Source organism: Archocentrus centrarchus, chromosome 19 (assembly GCF_007364275.1).
Source record: "Archocentrus centrarchus isolate MPI-CPG fArcCen1 chromosome 19, fArcCen1, whole genome shotgun sequence".
NCBI lineage: Eukaryota > Metazoa > Chordata > Actinopteri > Cichliformes > Cichlidae > Archocentrus > Archocentrus centrarchus.
Window position 1 is genome coordinate 5,957,238 of NC_044364.1, and position 22,763 is coordinate 5,980,000.

General features: G+C 40.8%; 4 protein-coding genes across 10 annotated transcripts in view; 2 read left to right on the forward strand and 2 right to left on the reverse strand.

The window, feature by feature from the left end:
- Positions 1 to 582: 582 nt before the first annotated feature.
- LOC115798116 (tubby protein) lies at positions 583 to 7,245 on the reverse strand. Its single transcript, XM_030754830.1, has 13 exons — positions 7,020 to 7,245; positions 6,541 to 6,639; positions 5,801 to 5,960; positions 5,443 to 5,673; positions 5,216 to 5,344; positions 4,912 to 5,076; positions 4,669 to 4,829; positions 4,424 to 4,585; positions 4,209 to 4,321; positions 2,793 to 2,907; positions 2,608 to 2,706; positions 2,333 to 2,504; positions 583 to 2,246 (listed from the first exon to the last, which is right to left on the reverse strand). The coding sequence occupies exons 2-13, from the start codon at positions 6,580 to 6,582 to the stop codon at positions 2,113 to 2,115; spliced, it is 1,683 nt and encodes a 560-aa protein (XP_030610690.1). The 5' UTR covers positions 6,583 to 6,639; positions 7,020 to 7,245; the 3' UTR covers positions 583 to 2,112.
- cfap119 (cilia and flagella associated protein 119) lies at positions 7,181 to 11,071 on the forward strand. 7 transcript variants are annotated; one of them, XM_030754832.1, is made up of 11 exons: positions 7,181 to 7,304; positions 7,635 to 7,785; positions 8,007 to 8,246; positions 8,362 to 8,396; positions 8,565 to 8,630; positions 8,717 to 8,880; positions 9,126 to 9,196; positions 9,294 to 9,410; positions 9,905 to 9,968; positions 10,665 to 10,757; positions 10,860 to 11,071. In XM_030754832.1, the coding sequence occupies exons 3-11, from the start codon at positions 8,229 to 8,231 to the stop codon at positions 11,009 to 11,011; spliced, it is 780 nt and encodes a 259-aa protein (XP_030610692.1). In that variant the 5' UTR covers positions 7,181 to 7,304; positions 7,635 to 7,785; positions 8,007 to 8,228; the 3' UTR covers positions 11,012 to 11,071. The 7 variants fall into 7 exon arrangements, with proteins under 7 accessions (XP_030610692.1, XP_030610695.1, XP_030610697.1 ...); XM_030754835.1 differs by having other exon boundaries at positions 10,668 to 10,757; XM_030754837.1 differs by having other exon boundaries at positions 8,807 to 8,880.
- Positions 11,061 to 18,060, reverse strand: phkg2 (phosphorylase kinase, gamma 2 (testis)). Its single transcript, XM_030754831.1, has 10 exons — positions 17,850 to 18,060; positions 17,471 to 17,582; positions 14,992 to 15,167; positions 14,836 to 14,890; positions 14,664 to 14,729; positions 13,429 to 13,592; positions 13,257 to 13,347; positions 13,018 to 13,171; positions 12,764 to 12,886; positions 11,061 to 12,663 (listed from the first exon to the last, which is right to left on the reverse strand). Exons 2-10 carry the CDS (start codon positions 17,563 to 17,565, stop codon positions 12,418 to 12,420), a joined length of 1,170 nt encoding a protein of 389 aa, XP_030610691.1. The 5' UTR covers positions 17,566 to 17,582; positions 17,850 to 18,060; the 3' UTR covers positions 11,061 to 12,417.
- A 258-nt stretch (positions 18,061 to 18,318) lies between these two features.
- Positions 18,319 to 22,763, forward strand: part of rnf40 (ring finger protein 40) — a 12,909-nt gene continuing 8,464 nt past the window's right edge. Inside the window, exons 1-7 of the mRNA XM_030754829.1 lie at positions 18,319 to 18,387; positions 18,790 to 18,938; positions 19,055 to 19,222; positions 19,916 to 20,228; positions 20,802 to 21,002; positions 21,261 to 21,382; positions 21,564 to 21,710. Of these exons, the coding sequence (XP_030610689.1) occupies positions 18,801 to 18,938; positions 19,055 to 19,222; positions 19,916 to 20,228; positions 20,802 to 21,002; positions 21,261 to 21,382; positions 21,564 to 21,710 (1,089 nt within the window). The 5' untranslated portion in view covers positions 18,319 to 18,387; positions 18,790 to 18,800. The remainder of the gene's footprint in view (positions 18,388 to 18,789; positions 18,939 to 19,054; positions 19,223 to 19,915; positions 20,229 to 20,801; positions 21,003 to 21,260; positions 21,383 to 21,563; positions 21,711 to 22,763) is intronic.

Consider the following 22,763-nt stretch of genomic DNA (forward strand, 5'->3'; position numbering starts at 1 on the left):
CAAACAGCGTTTCGTATTACAGTCTGACTGTCTGTCTGCGCGTTGGCTCGGAAATGCTTTTTTTGTATGGTTGAGAAAGCAAAAGTGCTCTGTGCTGAGATGCTCCACTGACAACGATGTGCATCTAAAGGCAGTTTCTAAAGGAGTGTCTATTAAGATTACTGAGTTTATTTATGTTTCTGAATGGGCACAAAGCTGGAAGACTCTGCTGTCTTATCATCTTTGTGGTGAAACACTGATTGATTGATGAGCTGAAAGCTGCAAAAAATGCACATGCAACAGTGAAGGCAAAGATGCCATGTGACAAAAACGACTATAAACTCTTTTCACAGTGTTCTAAATCTGTAGTGCTGGACTTCCACTGAGTTCTGCCAGACAGACAAATTTAAAATACACCTCTAAACATGTAAAATTGTGCATTTACTTTCGGTCTGTGTGACTGTAAATAGTATTAATAACATTTCTGCTTGTTTGCATTATATAATCTACTTTTGATTTATTTTGTTGAATTGCACATCAACATCTTTCGACTTTGTCATATTAAAAAAAAACAAAAAAAACAAACCCAAATAACACATTTAGGATGTTGCAAGTGTGTTATTTATTGCTGAATTGTTTTATTCATATTTACAGAAAACAGTATCTTTATCTGCTCTTCCTGTGGAATCTAAACAGCTAAAGCCACATTTGCATGCTTTAAGCTACCTTTAAGCCACTACAGGACTTTGTGAGCTAAGGCAAGACTCAATCATTTATTTTTATTCATTACTTTTTGGTTCACAAGTAACCTGACATTAGAGTATACTAGTTATTGTGCAACCCACAAGGGTGTTGTGCAACATGTACTGCACTGACAGGAGATTAGCTGAATTTGGGGTTGTGCATCTTTGGTAAAAGATTCTGCAAAAAGATAAGAGCTGACGGTGAGTTTCTTGGCTTCCTCTAGGGTTCACAATTTTGTTTATTTAGAGCTTGTAAACACACACTAACAGATTAAATCTCACTCTAAATGGGTGTGCCTTGTGCATCATGTAATCTGAGGGTAAATTTCCTTTTCAGGGTTGTTAGTCTGTCTGGGATGAAGCATGGTTTTGCACCATGTGTGCCTGGGGGCAGAAGCATACATAATGCATCCCCTGCATCATTTGTGAAGCATGCTGCAGCAAGTATCACTAGTTGTTACAATGGCAGTACTTGCAGATGTTTGTACACTAAAATACAATTTGAACAGGAAATAAATAAACAGCATGTTAATGCTCAGCTGAAGAATTTCAGAGGTTAGCTATCAAAAATATCCGTGCACCTCTGATCGTCTCACGTTACCACAGAGCGAAACAGAGGCTTATTTTTACTAGCTGAAACCCAAATGACTTCTGCCCCCCCCCCCCCAATGAAGCATATGAAAACATGCTTGAGATCAGCGGTGATGCTCCTGGGATGTTTTCAAATCGTTATATTGTGCAAGGAAAGAAATCTGCTACTTGTTGCAGTTTTTCTTTGCATCTGATACAGGGGCTTTTTTTTTCAGTTTTTTTTTTTTTTTTTCTTTTAGTACTTTGATAACAATGTTTCCTTTTTGTGATAAACACTCTGAGATGATAAAAGACAGCAAGAGATGTCACGTGTAATCACACTGATGAAAATCTGAGAGGACGAATGCAGCTGCAAAAGTTCTGCTAACCAAGTTAATGGCACACTGTGTGTTTTTGTCGCAGGAAAAGTTAAAAAAATAATATGATAAATAATGATAAAATTAATTAAACAAAGGGGAAGATGCAATCTGGGAATATTTCTCCATTAAAAAAAAAGACCTTTCACACCTGTAAATATTTAATACTGCAAATAAGTATTTAAATAGTAGTGTTTACACGGGTATCCTCCACATTTTAAAAGTTCCTCGCACATCTGACGAATATCAAATCACTATGTACTTAAATAACTTTTCTCCCACTTCAATCACTGGCGAAATAGTAAACAGCCCTAAAAAATAAGTCTCCTCAGAAGTCTGTGGCATATTTAATGTATAGAAAGTGTTAAAGTCCACCAGGATACAGAACATAAAAACTGATCCTGTGGGGATCTCGTTAAGCACTTGAGGCACACCAGCACTGCTCACTCGCAGGCCAGTTTGCCATCAAAGGACGAGAGGGTGATGGCAAAGGCTTGCAGGGCACACATGGGGAAACTGTAGTCCATGGAGAAGACATCCTCGGCTACGCGGCCAAACTGCATCACAATGTAGTCCTCTGGGAAAGAAGTGAAGACAGTGAAGTCAATGAGGCAAATTATTATTCAGAGCAGTTATTCAGAGACGGACAATAAGTCATCTCACCATTGTCAGGGTGGATGATCTGGAAGTTCTTGACAGAGGCCTGGGTGACACGTCCGTGAAAGTTGAGAACGTACGACTGAGTCTGTTCGTTCCAGCTCGGGGATTTGTTCACCAGGGTGACCAGCTTGTCCATGTTGCCATTTGCATGGCGGGTCAACAGAGTCTCCAGTTCCTGGGATGAAATGAAATGAAATGTCAATTTATCTGACATATTTCACTCTTGACATTATCACAGGTTTAATATGATATAGGTACAATTTATTTTCTACTTATACATTTTGGGGATGGATGTCCACTCTTTCATCAGTCTCCAGCATCCCGGGGATGATCACTGTCATTTTCCTTGGACCCTTGAAACCCAGCACATTTGTCTCCTGGAATGTGGTAAATGGCTGTGACATATGTTGTATACCTTTATTTATATATACTGCAAAATAGCATGTATGTGTGTCGCACCCACATAGCAAATTGCTGCCAGTTCTTGCCTCACTGATTCGCACTCTTTAATGAAGGGTTTTTTCTCTGGATTTTCCCCTCCATCGTAGACCGTGAACTTTGTACCCAGAACGTTTGACCTGAAACAAACATGTCCTATCAGATACACAATCTAAAACAGTGTGAGATGTAGTGTGTGCCGGCACATGCACTACAATTTCATCGCTGAATTATTTTTTGCACCAAGTCAGCTTTGCAGGTCTTTGTTTGTTAGAGAAAAGGTCATACTGGGGACAAATAGCTTTAAGCTCCCTCTTAAGCTTTATAAGCAAAGTGTGCAAAAAGATATTATAGGTATGCTAACATGTAAAAACATTACACCTGCTGTGCATCAGCATGTTAGTTTTGACATAGACACAGAGCTGCTGGCATAACTGCAGACTCTTAGTGTAGTTCGAGATGCTGCAGAAATATCCATCCATCCATCCATCCATCCATCCACGTTTATCCAATTCACGATTGTGAGGGAGCTGGACCCTATCTCAGCTGAGAGACCGAAAGGCGGGGTACATCCTGAACAGGTCACCAGTCGGGGCAAATGTTCTAGTGTTTTAATAAAAAGAAAGATTTCTCTGGGCCAACAATAACAGATATTACACAGAGGATATTTGAAAGACGCTGTTATCAACAGATGATTCTGCATTTGAGGTGTTCAGGCAAAAAAATAGATAAATAAATAAATAAATAAGAACCGCTGTTAGACAACAGCTGGGCAAGTTATTGACACCATGTTTAAGTATCATAAAGGAAATCTGAAGGTCTGTGAACTTTGGTAGTGGTGAACTGTGAGATGTGTGAGATGAAAGAGGTCTTGAACAATGGCCCGTGGGCGCTGCTTGATTGAAGCCAGTTTACTCTGAGACCACGCAGAGCTGTCACACTCCTCAGAGACACAGTCAGCTGGTCCTCTGTCTAAAATAAAGGGCTCACTTCGCCACCCTGTGAGCTGTAGCGAGAACGGCTTGACCATATGGCCTGTAAGACGGGCCAATCCAAGTTGCCGGAGGTGCTTTGGAGGTGTGAAATGCCTCCAGATTACCTTAACAACAACAAACTTACAGCCAGAGTGCCAAAGGTCAGTCAAGGCTGTGACTGCTACAGATAAGACAAGTCACTGAAGAAAGCAAAGTAAAAATCGCTATTTCTAACCTTGCTTGTTGAATGAAAGTATAAATTTTGACAAAAAAACCCATTAATTTTCTGGGGGAACACAAACTTTTGAAAAGTATTGTATATGAGTTCAGTTGTCTAAAGACCTCCTCAGGCATCTTTAGAGGTTACAACCTCTCAGAGTTGTGACACAAGATAAAAGGAGCTTTCATTTTAAAAGGTGAAACACGACAGCCAGGCCAAAGGTAGACTTCAAAGATCTTTCCTTTACCTTAGTTTTCCGATGTAGGAGTCTGTATCTCTGGATAGATTGGTGGGATCAGTGGAGATGAGATAGTTGGATGTTTTGCACTTCTTTCTTTTTCGGCCCGCCATCAGAAACACCTAGTGAGAAACAGAGACCAAAAACGGTGCTTTGACACAAATGTGACAGCAGAATGAAATTATTACAACTAGAATCAATGTGCACGGTGATTCGGTGCCAACCCTCTTTCCGTCCTCTTTCTCCATGTGGAGGTAGTAAGTTGGGTAAATGCCCTTCTCCACACCCCTCCTGTCCCTCGTGACCCTGCACTGGATCGTCACATCTCTGGGAGCGGGACGCAAGGCAAACTTCTCAAGATCTTCCACTGATACTGGAGATGTTGGCTGAAATGAGAAAGATTGGGAATGATTTTACCATTACTCCTTCCCATGTGTGCTTTTTAACTTTCACGCTTGTAATGTCTCACTCTTTCATTAGATTCACTGGCCGTAGACGAACTCCTCCTGTAGTTGGAGTTCAGGGAAGCGAGACTCCGTGTATTTTTTTCTGCTTTGTGCGACTTTTTCTCCTTTTTCTCTTTCTCCTGGATCTCCTCGTCTTTGCTCTCGTCACTTATTTGGCATCTGGCTGTTGAGATAAACACACGCGACAATATTATTATGTGCGGCTTTAAAGTACCGAGATCACACGTACCAGATTTTCTCCTCACATGTGTCCAGTTCTTTTTTCCTCTTAGGTGTTTGAGGAACAGTCCTCTGAAGCACATCTTCTTCTTCCTCATCATCGTCACTTTGATCTTGTTTAGCCTTCTCTGGGCTCGCCTCCCCTGCCGCCAACGTTGCCTCAGGGCTCGAAACCTCCTGTATGTTCTTCTCTGTAAAAGAGCGGACACTTACATGAAGCTGAGTAGCACAAAGCTTGATGCGAGGCCCCTTTAAGTTAACAGAAGGGCTTATTTTCTTGCTAGATGTAAAGTGCATAGAGTGGAGGTGTGAATTTCTTAATTATGTTACTTTTACGCTCTTGTTTGGTTGTCTTGTTTGTTTTCTGTGTATCCACAGATTCTTTGTTCTTCTTCTTTGTTTTTTTCTCCTTCTTCTCCGCATCTTTTTCTTTCTCCTTTCCCTCTGTCTCTTCCACCTCTGAAAAAAAGCAGTTAGCTGCAGATTAGCAGGCATCTCGATTGATCATAAGAGTTTCAGAGCAGCTATGGCTCACAAATAAAGTGCACACATCTTACGTTTGGCTTTGGCTTTTTTCACATCTTTCTTCTTTGTCTTTTTCCCTTCCACCTGAGCTTCACAGTCGCCTTCACATTTCACTTCGGGCTCTTTGTCAAGCTCCAAGTCAATTTTCTTGGGAACGACGGGCTTCTCTGAAGGCATCTCACCTAATGCCACATTTGCTGTTACGTCACCTTCACCAAGTGTTATCACATCCAGTGGGTTATCATGGGCATGCTCAACTTGATCTCCAAAGAAAACAAACAAAGAAAACGTATTTACTGTCATTAAACAGAAAATAATTAAAAATAAAATCATGTGGTGCTATGACATGGTTTAAAGTTATTTATTCTAATTAATTATTCTAAAACCAACCACTCAGAGAAGTGCTGCTCAGGGATTGGCTGATCAACAGAGGCGTCTCATCTGAGTGGACGGCTTTGTGCTTTCGGTTCTTTTGCCGAGTGTCCCGATTAGTCACCACCATTTGAGTATCGGCCCTCTTCTTTTGCTGCTTCTTTATCAAAAGGGTTCGCTGTGGGACAGTTGAAGGTCACACTTCAGACAAACTCGGTCTCCACACAATGTTCACACATGGAAATATAATTAGAGAGATACGATCCACTTGAGTCAGCTCTTGAGAATCACAACTAAAGTGATGCTCTGCTTTTTCTCTCTTAATTTAAGATTAGTGCTTTACTACTATGGGTTATGTGCTGACCTCTCAATTATATAAAGCTTAAAAAGATCAAGACCACATGCTGTATGGCATAAACTGGACTGGGACTTAAAGTGCAGCAGCAGCTCCAAACAGCAGGTGGTTCTGACAGAGGCCGTGACCTTTTGAGACTCCAGAAGGCTTGTTATAAAAAAAAAAAAAAAAAAAAAAAAAAAAAGGAGTAATTTAGCTATTTTTGCAAAGTTATGCTTCACTTTAACCATTTGTTAGCAATAATCAATAAACTTGTAGCGTTTGCATCAGTGTCAGCATGAACTGCGACAGTCTCGCATATGTTTTTGCCAAAAAACAATCACACCACTGCAGTCTTTGTGGTTATAATTCTTGTACTAGTGTAAACTAGTGTAAACTAGTATTTACTATATTATATGTTTACCTGGTTGTCCAGCTTCTGTTGTCTTATATCAGGCTCCTCCATGTCCGGGTAAAGGCTCACTACTAACTGATGAAGCAATCAGCTGATGAATAAGAGCATCTGAAAACACAAGATGAAATCCACCATCAGTGCTCAAGGTGAGAACATTTAAAAATCTTGACTGGGTGTCCAGAAGAAAACCCACTCAGTGCAATTACGTATGGGAGCGGGTGTTTGATTGTGCCGCCCAGCTCCATCTGCCAGTCTGTCCACCTGCGCGTAGCAGAAGGCAAAGTAGATTAAAATGGGGGATAATGCTCTTAAACTACACAGCAGCGGCTCAGTCAGTGTGACAGGCAGCCTGTTGAACAGGCTTTGCATGACTGCTTCATGAAGATGTTAGGGCCTGCTGTAAAAAAAAAAAAAAAAAAAAAAAAAAAAAACGAAACGTGAGGCAAAGAGAAACAGGAAGGTGGTGCCCCGGCTCCTGCATCACTTACCCGGGCGTAAACAAAAACGAAAGCCGCCGCAGTCTCTCAGATTGCCCCCAAAGCGTTTCACTGTTACTCAGTGCGGTTTGCTACGTATCGCTCTGAGTTCAGTTAATGACCGCGCTAAAAACATAAACAAAACTAAACAAAACAAAAACAGCGACTGTTGACAGAAAACTCAGTCAGGTTTATGTCGTTTCCATGGAGACGGCTTCCGTGCAGTGATGGAGAGCTGAGAGACCACAGAGAGCCCCAAACCCAGTATCGTTAACGAAAACCAGAGTCATGACAGAGGTGCGCTAATCTAGTCAAGTGTGGTAGGGAATAATGTCCTGCTTGATTTAATATTTTTTAAATACCAAATAAATTTATGAGCGATGTTGACAAACTACCTATGCACCTTTAAACTAATTTCTTTTAATTTTTAAAATGTTTTTTTTAATTATTTCTAATAAATTAATTTCATTATTTGCATATCCACATAATTATGTTTTTGTAGCAACATTTTATTTTTTTTATCATCACACAATAGGTCTGTTAGTTACGTCTTTCACGTGTAATTAATTACATTTTTTATATTGTATTTATATATTTATTTTTGGATTTTACTGCTTCATCCTGCAGCCTGATGATAACGACCCCAAACATACAGTCAGAGGTGATTAGCCTATTTTCAGCCACATGAGGAGAAATCCAGCCCCAGATGGATGGATGGCTCCCACAGAGCGCTGATCATCGTGGGTTTACATTGGTACCGTGTACCTGAGGAGATGAGGTTTTTTAATTTTTTTTTTCCTTTTTGCAACTTTACTTTGTATGAAATTATAAGCTGATAACAAATCAATACAGCCCATAGTATTAATCTTTAAGAGCATTCCTAGATTGCCTTTAGTTGTTCATTCTTGTTTGTGAAATAATAAACGATATAATAAATATAATTATATAATTTATGCTTTTATGGTTATTTTTATTAGAGATTTGCACTTTATTTTGTAGGGCGCCAAACCGGAAATAGGAAAAGTGGTCTGTTGCTAGGATACAAGGAGCTAACAAAACGGGGATTGATCCAGGTTCAGTGAAGCGGATATATTTTCTGATAAATTTTCTTTAAAATATAAAATATGTTTTGACTTCTGTTATTCAGCCCTGAGGTTCTGAAGTCTGCCTACTTTAGCTGTAGCTACTTATTTCAACCAAACAAATAATAACTTTAAAAAAATGGATACGATAATAAAGGTATGCTCAAGTTTCAGTACTTCCTGCTCATTCAGTTATTCATGATATATCTCACACCTGACAGTTTTTTATTATTATTATAAGTAATAATACATAAAAAGCTTTTCTTTTGTAGGCACCGCAGGCCCTGAAAGCCAAAGTGATGCTATGGTGAGAACTGGGTGTCTCTCTCTCACACACACACACACACACACACACACACACACACACACACACACACACAGAGTGCAGATCATTTTCATTACTCGCCAGTTTATTTGCACCTTGCCTGACGGATTGTCGTTTTTATCCATGAATCCATCCCCTCGGTGGTTTCAGGACGGATGTAACCTACCATGATATGGAGGAGATCGACAAAATACAATCCATTCCCGATCTGGAGAGGTTTCTGCTGTCCATTTATAAAACAATCACACAATTATACACCACAGACCTCACTATTTAGCAGTACCTGGTCTCCTCTGTGTCAGTGCTTTTTGCAGTGTGCTTGGAGTTGACCTCCCTGAGCCGAGAAAGGGAGTTCTTCTGGAGCTGTACGTTCAAACTGTGCTTTTCTGCAGGGAGCACAGCTTCAGTAAAGAGCAGACCTCTGCTCTCCTGTCCATCATCAAGTCCATCCATGAAGCCAACGTAGGTAAGTAAAGTGCCTTTATCTTTACTATGTGTAGTCATAAACTTGCAGTACTCATCTCATCTGTCTGTTAAGTCTCTAAGAAATTAAATATTTAGGGAATAAAATGCAATTTGATACAGTTTCCAAGTGAAGTATCGCCTCATTAAGATTGTTGAATTGATGTCACATGACTTGCATCCCCACCGTTAAATGCTAAAGTGTTCTTTAACTTTACACAAGATGTGCGTGAACCTCCTTTCTTGCAGAGACTCCGCTCAATAACTCGGAGGAGTGTTTCAAATACTGCAGGGAGCTCCTGTTATGCCACTCAGTCAGGGTGTGTGCAATATTCAGCAGACTTTTTAAGCACTCTTACATTTCCACAAATGCAATGTTGGCTCCTGTTGTGTGTCTCTCTTCTCTTCCCGCTACAGCGGCCGCCATTCAGCATCAACCTCTTCAAATCTGAGGAGGTTAACTGTGTTTTAACATACATCCACAACAACTACATGAGACACTACAAACTGTACAAATATGTCTTTACGCCACAGGTAAGTGTCATGAACTATTTGACTTGAGTTCACTGGTTTTTCTATTAAGCAAGGTAACTAAAATTTATTTATAAAGCACATGGATTGCCTTCATTTTTTCATTATTTCACTAACTAAGGTGCTGTACAAAGTATGTATACAAGGGGTATTCAACTCCAGGCCTCGAGAGCCGGTGTCCTGCAGGTTTTAGATGTGTCCCTGATCCAACACACCTGAATCAAATGGCTGAATTACCTCCTCAGTATGCAGTCAAGTTCTCCAGAGTCCTGCTAATGACTTCTATATTTGACTCAGGTGTGTTGAAGCAGAGATACATCTAAAACCTGCAGGACACCGGCTCTCGAGGCCTGGAGTTGAGAACCACTGATGTATACTTAATACACACATGTAATTACATATATAAAATTTAAAAAAACTCCCATAAAAACATATCAGGAGAGATTGATGTAAGTCTGTGTTTTTAGGTAAGTGTTTTTTCACCATTTTTCAAACAGGTAAAACTTGATTTGTCTTTGAGCTATTCTGGACCCCCTACTGTGGAGGATTCTTCTGTGCCAGGTAAACTCAGAATTGTAGTTGTGTAAAAAGTTTTATTCATGCTACCTGGAAGTGAGCGAAAGCAGTTTCTGAGATGTAAATGCTTGAAATGAAGAGCACTTTAAAGGCTTAAAAGATCTACAAATACAGCAGATGGGAACAAGCATTGTGCCACACCTCTTAGTCTTTGAATTCAGGTGTTTTCAGTCCCGTTGCAACAGGTGCATAACATTAAGCATTTAGCCGTGCAGTCTGACTTTACCAAACATTTGTGAAAGAACGGGTTCACTGAATTTGAGCGTGGAGCTGTAATAGGATGCCACCGTTGCAACAAGTCAGGTTGTGAAATTTCGTCCCTCCTACGTCTTCCACTATCAACGGTGAGCGGTGTTAATGCAAAGTGGAAGCAACTCAGCCAGTGCTCTGCTGACTGCAGAGCTCCAAAACTCCTCTGGAATCAACATAAGTACAAAAACGGGTGCACTGGGAGATTCATGGCGTGTTTTTTTATTTTGCGTAGGTGGCCCAGTACTTTGATTCATATGGTGTATAAAAATGGCTTCAACCTCTTTGGAGTTGCAACACATCTGAGCCAATTGGGGTTGGAGTGAGATTGGATCAACTCTGCTGTCTGACCGGTCATTGCTGAACTCTTGCAAAATCAATTCTTGATTTTTTGAACATGTCCTTGAGCTATATTTATTACTTTCATTGCAGCAGCTGTTGAGGACGTGACAGATACGGAAGCAGTTCCAAAGAAAGACGGGACATCTTCTGAAACACAGCAAGCCTCCATCACAGCCGCAGCAGGTAAAAAATCATGGCAGCGCCGAGTGTATGCAGGCATAACTTTTACAGTCAAATACAGCCCAAGCACGTATGCATAGAACTGCTCCATTTCCTCACTTTCAGGTGTCACGTCTGAGCTGAAGGCGCTCATAGAGCAAGAAGTCAGAGAGCACATGACTCGAGTGTCTGGGCAACTCGATCAGCGGATTAAAGAAATAGCATCTCAGCACAGTAGTGCTTTAGATTCCTCGCAGAACCACAAAGCCAAAAAATAACATTTGATAAAAGTCCTAAAAGTTCAAATAAAACTCTCCCACAAAGCAACACGATTAAAACATGTTTTATTGTCAATAAAACCCTCTTTCTGCGTGTACAGTACAACATACTTTATACCTGCATTTATATCAGTACACATTTTTCAAACAGGCACTTCCAGGAAAAAAGTGCTTCTGTTTACACTGAAGAACAGACTGAGTTAGGAATGGTGCTTGTTAGTTTTTAGGAAGAAATACAGTCACAAACGATGTTCAGAGTTAGTCTGAGTGGATTTTTGAGGAATGTTTGCATGCATGACAGCTACAAAAACACTCCGAACATTTAACATGAATATTTCACACATGTGCCCAGTGCTGACTTGTAATACTGGTATATATGTAAATCTGAGCTTTAATGCAGCACATCTATGTACCTGTATGTATCTAATAAAGGAGACCTAATGTGCTTTTCCTTAGTTTCTGTCATTTTTATAATGACGTGCTCATATTAAAATTTCAAATAATGAGGTCAGGGGTCAGGCAGTTTTTCCCCCACTGTTAGTTTTGTGTATATGAATATGAAGCCCTAAATACTTTCTGTTCAAACCTTTTGTTTGTGGTGGGGCAGCCAATCAGAAGAAAGTTGGTTTAGTGGTAGCGTGGCCTGTTTCGGAGCACAAACTGAAGGTCTGCACTGAAACACAGATAAGGGTTTTATGGACTGCAAAGCTACTCAAGTGGAGTCAATATGAGCATATTAGGTCCCCTTTAAATAACGAATCTCAGTGCTTTAACTTCCACTTAACCTACACAGTGCTTAGAAATGCATCCTCTACGTCAGGGGTGTCAAACACACAGTCCATGGGCCACACGTGCAGACGAGAAGGGTGCAGTTTCTTGACTATTAGTATTTTGTAAGTTGTTAAGAGGGAAGTTTATTTTCACCATCATCATCTTAGTAAATGTATGATTAATTAAATATATAAATTGTATTTGCCGCTAAAAGAGAAGGAAACATTTTAAGATTTTTTTAAATAGGTTTTTATTATGATTATGTGACCCGTGAATTAAAATGAGTTTGACACCACTGGTCTACTCAGTTATAACGGACGATTAACACATAAAATCCTAAATATATATATTACGATGAGTTTTAAAATGATTGTGCAATGTGTCCTCAGTGGCAAATTGCACCGCAAACCAGATGACCTGACATGGAGTTTCAGACAACATCAGATGAGGATGATTAAGTGATGCATGCTTATCTAGAACTTTCAGAGCCACGATGCACGTTAAGGCACGCAAAAATCCCCATCCTCCGATTACTGACCTCGAAATTCAAACAGTAACTCGATGGAACAGACACTGCAATGACGGCACATGCAAACAGATACATAAAAGCCACTTTTAGCAATGAGGTTGACCTTTTATGTTTCAAACTCCTCCAGTTCCAGCAGCATGATCTTAGCAGTGTTCTGAAAGAGGGCCGCTCGGTTCTGCTGTTCCCCTTTCTTCACCCAGTGGCCGTAGATCCGGAAGGCGCAGCCGTCGATGAGCTTGCGGATGCCGCGGATGGAGTAAGGATCTCTCGCCAGCACCTCCCGGGTTAGCGGCCGCACCCTGCGGTAATGGCTGTACATCCTGATGCAGGCGAGCACGCTCACTATCAGTACCTGGAGGCGTTGAGATGAGACAGGAAAACAGATGAAAGTGTGTATAAGTCATTTCCTTCTTCGCAGACTTTAAATTGGCACTCATAAAAATTTGGCTGACCCTAAACGTCTTTCTGGGGCTAAAGAGCCGCACATCCCTCTGGTACTGTCTGAAGAAGCAATGCGCTAAGGCTTGCTCAGCAGTGAGACGGTTAGCTGGGTCCACCACTAACAGCCTGGATATCTGAGTAACAAGAGCAAAAGGATTTTAGAGACACAAATATTGCAATATAATGTATTCTTTGTAATCAAAATATCGATGTTAGGGTTACTGCAGAGAAAACTAAAGAATAAGCTGTCAGAGTAAGAGCTTACCAGATCCTTCACAGTGTCGGAGCGGTCGTCCCACTCTGGAGAGCTGAACTGATAGCGGCCTTCCATGATCATCCTCAGCATCAGCATCTGTTTACGATGCCAGAACGGAGGCGAGCCGGCCAGTAAGGTGAAGAGGATGACTCCACAGGCCCAGCTTACAAACACACACCATGCAAATGTTAGAAACAGAAGTGAGGACAAGAAGTAGGTTTGTAAATCTATGCCGAACAAAGACTTACAGATCGACCTCCTTGCCATAGCCTGGATGCATCTCATCCATGGAACATTTCAGTATTTCAGGTGCCAAATAACCAGGTGTCCCACAAAGCTCTGATTACAACAGAACACATCAATTTAACCTAATAAGAATGAACACTGATCACGAGATCTGCTCATGATCCACAGTCATACCTCTAAGCTTCTCCCCAGGTTGTAGCTGCACAGAGAAACCAAAGTCAGACAGTTTGATATGCCCCTGATCATCCAGGAGAATGTTCTCAGGTTTCAGGTCCCGGTGTACGATGTTGAGGGAATGAAGGTATTGGACAGCCTCCAGCAGAGCGCGCATTATGCTCCTGTACAGAACCAAAGTACACACATTTGACATTAGCATGTTGAACGGATTTGGTCTTAGTATGTAAAATGTAAATACAAACAGAATGCAATGATTTCCAAATCTCATAATCATATACTTATTTACAATGGAACATAGAACTGCACCATTTTAAGAAAAATAGTAGCTTGTTTTAAATTTGATGGCAGCAACATGTCTCAAAAAAAGGCTGATAAAGTAAGCGGTACTGAAGAGAAACAGCTGGAGGAACATTTTGCTACTAATTATGTTACTTGGCAACAGGTCAATAATGTGACTGGGTGTAAAAAGAGCATCTTAGAGAGGCAGAGTTTCTCAGAAATAAAGATGTATAGAGCTTCACCAATCTGCAAAAACACTGCCTCTAAAATTGTGGAACAATTTCAGAATAAATTTCCTCAATGTGAAGTTGCAAAAACTTTGAATATCCCATCATTTACAGTACATATCAAAAGATTCAGAGAATCTGGAAAAATTATGCGCGAGATACACGACTGAAAATCAGTATTGGATGCCCGTTATCTTCAGGCCCTCAGCACTGCACTGAAAATAGACATGATTCTTCATGGAATTCACTGCATGGGAACAAAGTGTAGTTCACTGTGCCATCTGCAAATGCAGGTTAAAGCTTCCTGATACAAAGAAGAAGCCACATGTGAACATGATCCAGGAACACTGCAGTCTTCTCTGAGCCAAAGCTCATTTAAAAGAAGTGACACAAAGTGGAAAACTGTTCCGTGATAAGACACACGGATGCTGCATCCTCCACGCTAAAGAGGAGAGAGACCATCCAGCACATCAGGAACAACACCATCAACGATGAAAGATATAAACAGGTTTTAGAGTAGCATGTGCTCCCACCCAGGTGATGTCTTCCAGAGAAGGCTTTGCATATTTCAGCAAGACAATACTAAACCACACACTGTACTTGAAGTTTGGAATATGTTCTGCAGAAACATAAATATGTGGCCTATGATATGCTTCAGCTGTTTGGTTATAGTGAGTGCAAAATGCTGCTAGTATAAATTAGCAGATTTTGACTGGTGCAGCTCACCTGGTTTCCTTCTCACTTAAAGTTACTTTTTCTGTGAGGTAGTCAAACAGTTCTCCACGTCTCATGCTGTCAGTAAAAAAAACAAACACATTGACAGATTTGTGAAGATAAACATTTGAATTTTAGGTAGGAATTATGAAGATCGCCAATTTATAGTTATTCTCATACTCACAGGTCAAACACCAAAAATATGAATGTAGCAGACTCATAGGAATCAATGAGGGTGACTAAAGGGGATCAAAAATAAGACAGCTTCAACACTTCTAAAACTCTATGCAGAGAAACTCAAAGATTATTAAAAAAAAAAGAGAGAAGAATAGCAACATACTGATGGAAGGGTGTCCCTTCACCATGTTGAGCACTTGGATCTCTTTCAGCGTGGAGATTTTCACCTCCTCCAGCTGCTGGATTGTCATCTTCTCAGCTGTGATCTCAATAATCTTCACTGCCAGCTCCTGACCGGTGTGTCTGTGCACACACCTGCGCACCACACTGCTCACACCCCTGACAAACAATAAGGCGCATTTTCAACATGACTAAACAGGACACGGAGTTACTGCGTGCAGTGCTGAGAAAAAGTGTTTGTCCCCTTCGTGATTTAGTTGTTTTATCACACTTAAATGTTTCAGATCAAACAAATTTTAACATTTGACAAGAACCCAAATAGATACAAAATACAGTTTATAAATGACAATTGAATTTTTTAAAGGAAAAAACTATTCAAAACTACCTGAACCAATGTGAAAAAGTAATTTTAAATGCTCAGAGCTCAGTTCAAGTAGAACCGTGCTATATAACTACAAGTCCACTTAACCATTTAATTGCCCCTTAACTCTGATAACTGGTTGTGCCAGCCTTGGCAGCAAGGGTGCAAGCAATTTGCAATTCATGGCAATGAGCCTTTCACGTCACTGTGGAGAAATTCTGGCCCACTCTTCTCTGTAGAATTGTTTAAATTCAGCCACATTGAAGGATTTCCGAGCATGAATGGCCTGTTTAAGATCATGCAAAAGCATCTAAATTAAGATTTAAGTTCAGACTTTTACTAGGCCATTCCAACCAAGTTGGCAGCATGTCCTGAGTCTCCTGGTAGGACAAGCCCCTCCTGAATGACTGAACTCCTTACTCTCTAAAGGAGGTGCCAGCCACCCTTCAGAGGAAGCTCATTTCTGCTGCTTGCATCCATGATCTTGTTCGTTTGGTCAATACCCAGACAATAGGTGAGGACAGAGACATAGACTGACTGGTAATTCGACAGCTTCACTTTCACATTCAGCTCTCTCTTTACCACAACAGACCAGTGCAGCGTCCGCATCAGTGCAGATGCAGTCCCAATCTGTCTGTCAATCTCCCACTTCCTTCTCCCGTCACTCGTGAACAAGACACCAAGGATAAGTTGCTCCTGCACTTGGGGCAGCAACTCATCCCTGACCTGGAATGGCTCAGGGACGAGCCATTCATTTGGATTTTTCTGAGCCATTCAGAGGTGGACTTGCTGATGGCCGGGTATTCTCCTTCAGGATTTTCTGGTAGAGAACAGAATTCATGGTTCCATCAATTACAGAAAGTCGTCCAGGTCCTGAAACAGCCCAAGACCATCACACTACCACCACCATGTTTGACTGTTGGTATGATGTTCTTGTTCTGAAGTGTTGTGTAATGAGAATCAAACCTTCCAAAGCTTTTCTCTTGTCAGTCCACAGAATAATTTCCCAAAAGTCTTGGGGATCACCAAGATGTTTTTTGACAAATGTGAGAAAAGCCTTTGTGTTCTCTTTGCTCAGCAGTGGTTTTTGTCCTTGGAGCTCTCTGTTACGTTCGGACCACCGTTAAATAAAGAAAGACACAGAAACCCGTAGTTGATCTTTTTACCTGCAGGGAGAGTCAGCCAACACGCGTGTGTGTATGTCTGAGGGAGAGTCTGAACCTTCTTCCTGCTTGGCTCTTTTATTTTAGCATCACGTGAGTTTACACAAAGCTCAGGTAACAACATCACTCACTTCACATGATGAAATCACATATGTTTACACAAAGCTCAGGTAACAACATCACTCACGTCACATGATGTAATCATGTATGTGTATGTGGGTGTGTGTCCTCAGGAAACAGGCGTTACCTGCTTTCCATGTGCATGTTTATGATAAACACATTGTGATACATAGAAAAACAGTTAAACGTTTATCTATTCTAACACTCTCCCTTGGATGCCACTTTTGCCCAGTCTCTTTATTATTGTTGAATCGTGAACATGAGGCAAGTGAGGCCTGCAGCTCTTTAGATGTTGTTTTGGGTTCTTTTCTGGCCTCCTGGATGAGTCACCGATGCACTCTTGGAGTAATGTTGGTAAGCCTGCCACTCCTGGGAAGGTTCACCACTGTTCCAAGTTTTTTTTCTATTTGTGGATAATGGGTCTCACTGTGATTCACTGGAGTCCCAAAGCCTTAGAAATGGCTTTGTAACCCTTTCCAGACAGAGAGATGCGTTGCTTTTTGAGCTCTTATAGCCTTATAGACAGGCTCTATTTATGTGAGTTCCCGATTCAACAAGTCTGGGAGTAATCAGGCATGGCTATGGCTAGTGAAATTGAACTCAGCTTTCCAAGAAAATCTGGCTAATCGGAGTTAAGTCATGATTCAACATGGGGGAGGGGAATTACTTCTTCACATAGGCCCAAAATTTGTTTGATGTGCTGAAACATGTAAGTGCGACAAATATGCAAAAAACAAAACAACTAAGAAATAAGTAAGAGGACAAACACTTTTTTTTTTAACAGCACTGCATATCTCAGGCTATGTTAGTGGCCTTACCTGCCAATCACCTCTTTAGGGTCATACTTCTGATAAAACTCCTTGGCCCCCACCCAGTCTGGTAATTCGTCCCCAACAACGATGTCTTTGGTCATTTTTACAGCTTATAGATCTGTAAAAACAACAGTCACGTGTCTTACTTTGTAACAATGGTGTTCAATTAACAGGAACTCCTTACCTAACTCTTGATAAGGAAGTATTGGGTTCTTAGCTTCAGTTTAGCTCTACTCAACGCGTCAAACTTGTATTTTATTTCTATATATATACACCTCTCCTCTACCTAATGCTATTTATAAATCCATTAAAACAGTTAGGTAACTGCCTTTGCTATGGCCTTGATGCAGCAGCAGGTTCACTGACCGAACAGGAAGCTACTCACCATGTATGCAATCAAACGGCACGATAGATAAAGGGAAACGGGGGGTTAGGAGGCCCTCTCAGCCCGAGGAACCGATAGTGAAGCCATAACGTGTGCGATTCAGCAGCTACATTAACGAAATTAGCTACCGTTAACGTTAACAGCAGTTAGCTAGCACCTCAGCACTGTTTACATTCTGGTCACAATCCTGGAAGTTATTACATGTTTACTCCAGCAGCGCCCCCGAGAGGCCGGAGGGGAGGTTGCAGCATGCAAAGATCTCGAATTCACTCTCCAAATAAATCCAAGTAGCTGCACTTCAAAACAGCATACGCCTATGAAAAGGGTCGTGTTTTGAGTGTTTTTTTTATTTACAATTTCTCGTTACCAACTGGAATAGTAAAGCTTTACATTATATACATTGTGAGCAATAGGGGGCGATAATGCCCTCTCCGTTGTTGTAATTCACGTTTAAACCTGACGGCGAAGAAGCGAATTGTCGCTGTTTCCTGTTGCTTCTCTGATGTCCTGAGTTACGTTGCTACTGCTGGTTGTGAAGGTTTGTAACGTTAGTATTTATTTCAGAAAAGTGCACATATATCCCTGCTTCCGAATATTTTGCGTGTGTACAGATGGACAGTGAATAAAAAGGCCACCCACCTGTCATTAAAGACCCTGGACCAAGAGCGCTGTTCGTTAGCATTAGCATAGCTAGCGGTAGCAAGCTGCAAGCGTTGTAAAATATGTTGAATCTTAGTAGAAATATACAATAAAAATGACCGGTAGCTCTCCAAGCAAGTTTTTATATAATAGCAGGTCGGCATGTGATTGCTAGAGGAGCAGAAATTTAAGCCTTTTAAAATTAGTGGCCCAGCATTTCTTGATTTAAGGCTAACGCCGTCCCTAGCTGTCACCAAATGAATGAAATAAGAGATTTCATGTTGTGTTTGATGTCATGCAGGGAAAGGAAAGATGTCAGGTGCTGGGGGAGGAAAGCGTCCCCCAGGTGGGGACAGCCCCCCTGGCCCACCTGAAAAGAAAAGCAAGAAAGAAGAGAAGACCACCACCACGCTAATAGAGCCAATACGCATAGCTGGAGTCTCCTCTACGGTGAGTTACATGGTCTTCACACACTCAAGGTACAATCTGTAGGCCATTAATTTTTGCCAGACAACATTCAGAATCTCTAACTCATTGCTTTGTATGACTGTGTTTGTTAACTGCAGGAGGAAATGGACATGAAGGTTCTCCAGTTCAAGAATAAGAAGCTCTGTGAGCGCTTGGAGCAGAGACAGGCGATGGAGGATGAGCTGCGAGAGAAAATTGAGAAGCTGGAGAAGAGACAAGCCACTGATGACACCACCCTGCTGATTGTCAATCGCTACTGGTCGCAGGTAATTCTGTGCATTACATTTTATGGCTGTTGAATTTCACTTTACACTCTTAATTTAATTTAATGGCACAGACAGTTGGGCTTTAAGTTTAATAGAAAAAAAAGAATGTTGTACTTGAATGTACTCAGAAATATACATTGATTACTGTTCAATTATGTCTTTGAGCAAATTGATGCAGTCTCATAAAGTTAGAATTAATCTATTAAAAATAAATAAGAGCAGATGCAGGTTTGTGGAAGCCACCATGTTGCCCCACCATCATGAATACAGATCATTTTAGGCTATCCATTCACTTAAACACAGAGAGAAAGATAAAACTTTAACTCCCTTCTATTCTCTTGTTTTTAATGTATGTACTGCATTAAGTGACTCACTCTAATCTGTAGCCTGCATTCTGTGCAGCCAGAAACTGAAGGAGTACTCAGTCTGTAAAAGAAAAATTTAAAAACACTGTGTCAAATATGGTTCCCAGGCTAGGCCCATCTGCAACGTTGTGGCTGCACACATGTACATGTTTCCCGTCTCTCTCTGCCTTAACCTGATTGTACACATAGTGACATGTATTTAATTTTAGCCAAACCATAACAATATTTGTCAAAAAGATTCAACAAATTGTACTAATGCTTAAACTCGTGGTAGTATCTTGTAAAGAGAATTAACACTACTTTCAATCCTTGTGTCTCTGATTTGCAGTTGGAAGAGAACGTGCACATTCTGCGCAAACGTATTGAGCCAGAACCTCCAGTAGTTTCTACCCCTGCCCAACCCTCAGCACCAAGCACTGACCAACCAATGGAGGAAGATGGTGTCAGTCTGGCTTCACCTTCTGCTGTGCCTCCACCTCCTCTACCAGAGGCCCACAATGAGGGTGAGCAGCCAGAACAGCAGCAACAGCAGGAGGAGCATCAGGAAGAGCGTCAGGAGGAGCAGCAGCAGCAGCCGCCTCCTCCCACTGGGTCAGAGGATTTAATGACATTAACAGTCTCACAACTGGATTCAAAAACAGGTTAGCAATTTTTGTGACAAATCTTCTAAATATCTATCACAAACTGCTGTGATCTGTTACCCTTCTTCATTCTTTTTAAATGTAACTTAGTGTCTATATGGCTCTATGTCTTCATGAAGATAGAGCATTGGTCTGAGTCACTATTTTTTTGTTGATGGCTAATTTTGTGCAACAAGACTGCAGTTTGTCCCTGGAAATTTAAAGCTATTCTTGTGTGTATTCCCTAATTTGAAAACACCTTGAAGCAAAGGAGAGTGTAGTTTGGTAAAGAAAGCGAGTGTTTCAGATTTTCTTTTGTATGTTATCATACAGTGCTGGCTAAAAACTGCACAATTTTGTTTTGTGTATGTACAAGGCATATAATATGTAGATTTCCTGTTTCTTTGCTTTGTGTTTTAGTGATAATTTGGAAAATGCTCTGTTTACCAGCAGTTGGTCAGTGGCTGCACCAAACCACTTTGTGTTAGCAAAATTTGAGAGTAGATGCTGTTTTTAATTGTTCAAAAAAAGAAATTGAGATTTAATAATTCCATCAAATTGCCTGCTATCTTCATCATTTCCATATATGTGCAGATACATCACTGCCACCTCCTCCCTTGAGTGAAAATGCCAAGGGTTTCTTGTCAACTCTGGAGCAGAGCAGTGAGGAGGAACTAACTCTGCACCTCCAGGACCGCATGCAGTTCAGCAAAGAAGCCATTGCCTGCTTGGTCTGCGTCTTTGATAGGCTGCACAGTTATATCAGTGACATGTGCAAGGTGGTCCAGGCTGCAGGTAACTGTGGAGAAGTGTTTGTTATTGACACTTGTCATGGGCGTGAATGTCATTGTAATTTGGGGCTTTGAATGATTTCTTTGAGCTGTTGTTTTTCCATGTTGGAATGATTATACATCTGACTACGACCGTTTCTCAAGTTGTTAGCATTAAACTAATTACCAACTGCTTGAGTTTAATGTGTAATTGGAGTGCTTACTTTGATACTTGTTAGTCTGGCCAAATTAGCAATACACTTATTATTTTTTTCACTGGTAGCATGTGAAGACGATAGCCAGACTGACATCATCAATCTGAACTGCACTCTGCTGGACGAGAACACTCGACTGCGAGACTTAGCCACTCTCCTGCAGGGACGACACCACAAGATGTCTATGGAGGTACGATGTCCTTAGCTTTGTTTAAATTTATCACCATGTATGTTGAATATTAGGAATATTAGGTATTGAGAGTGTGTGAGGGTGAATGAATGAGGAAAACTAGTTATGCATGTACTAGGCGATTTCTTTTGGATACTTCTCAGTGATGCAGCAGGTATTGTTATGTCTCGCTCTCCTGCAGTATAATGAGTTGGTGGACAAGGTGACCAGCTCAGAGACCAAGGTGACTGAGATGGAGACAACGGTGGAGGACCTGCAGTGGGACATTGAGAAACTGCGTAATAGGGAACAAAAGCTTAACAAACACCTAGCAGAGGCCATGGAGCAGGTGTGTGTGTCTAATGTGTCTTTGAATGTTTTGTATCTGCCCCCCCCCCCCCCCCCCCCCCCCCTCTTTTTTTTTTAATATAAATAATGTGTTTATTTTTAGATCTTTCCACTAAACGTGGGCTCTGTCTTTTTTCTCTAATACATGAGTTGACGTTGATGAGGCTCTAAGCATCAATGCATGTCAAACCAGCTGCTTCCATTGATGCACAGCCCACCTTTGAGCTGTGCATTAATGCAGTGCTAATTCTTGCAGCAGTTATCTGAGCATGAAAATTGGATGTTGTACGAAGTGTGCAGAGTAATGTGGTTTTGTTCATAAGTATAGCCCAACACAGTGTGCTTTGACTAATAACACACAGCTATAATCTTTAGAGTCTTTATTGAACAAATCAGTTACATGTTCATGTGATAGTGAAAATTAGAATTAGTTTGTTTTTGTTTTTTAGTCCATGTTTCCTTACAGACGTTCTTCAGGTTTGCCATATTCTTAAAAAGTCTGGTGCACTTGCAAGGTGGATTGGGTTAAGACCTGAGTGGCCACTTTGAAAGGCAGATTGCCTTTTTTTTGTAGTAGTTTTATTTTGAAAATTGATGGTATTGTCCTGCTGCATTGCCCAACATCACCTGAACTTTGATTTTTCTCTGTAGGCTGATTGCAGGTCTAATTTGTGTGTTTCCGTCTCTGTAAATCAACAATTTCTAGCTAGAAAGCATAGAGCCTGCTCAGCAGATGTTTCTTGTGAATTACAAACTAAACGTTTAAGTGTGAGTTATAGTAGCTCTAACCAACACTTCCAATCTTGCTTCATGGATCTGATTTCAGGCTGGGGTCAGCATGATTTTTATTTATTTATTTTTAAACCTGCGCTGTGAGAGTTCGATGTATATGGACACGCACAATACAATAAGTTGTCTGTTATTAGTTAAAATACATTAGTTACAATACATTGGATGAAGATCTGGCAAAATTTTAAGATGCATATTTGAATGCACACAATAAGGGTTCACTTACCTTTTATTTTTACTTTAGGAGTGTTCTGTGCTAAAATGT

Excerpts from the sequence above, each read along its gene's own strand:
- LOC115798116 (XM_030754830.1), bottom strand. The coding sequence starts at position 6,582 with ATGGAGGAGCCTGATATAAGACAACAGAAGCTGGACAACCAG. Across the intron at positions 4,586-4,668 it reads CCAGTGAATCTAATGAAAGA|CCAACATCTCCAGTATCAGT; the intron begins GTGAGACATTAC and ends TTCTCATTTCAG. Across the intron at positions 2,505-2,607 it reads TGGACATCCATCCCCAAAAT|GAACTGGAGACTCTGTTGAC; the intron begins GTATAAGTAGAA and ends ATTTCATCCCAG.
- cfap119 (XM_030754832.1), top strand. Across the intron at positions 9,411-9,904 it reads AATATGTCTTTACGCCACAG|GTAAAACTTGATTTGTCTTT; the intron begins GTAAGTGTCATG and ends TTTTTCAAACAG. Across the intron at positions 9,969-10,664 it reads GGAGGATTCTTCTGTGCCAG|CAGCTGTTGAGGACGTGACA; the intron begins GTAAACTCAGAA and ends CTTTCATTGCAG.
- phkg2 (XM_030754831.1), bottom strand. The coding sequence starts at position 17,565 with ATGACCAAAGACATCGTTGTTGGGGACGAATTACCAGACTGGGTGGGG. Across the intron at positions 14,730-14,835 it reads ATATTTTTGGTGTTTGACCT|CATGAGACGTGGAGAACTGT; the intron begins GTGAGTATGAGA and ends TTTTACTGACAG. Across the intron at positions 13,593-14,663 it reads TTAAGTGAGAAGGAAACCAG|GAGCATAATGCGCGCTCTGC; the intron begins GTGAGCTGCACC and ends GGTTCTGTACAG.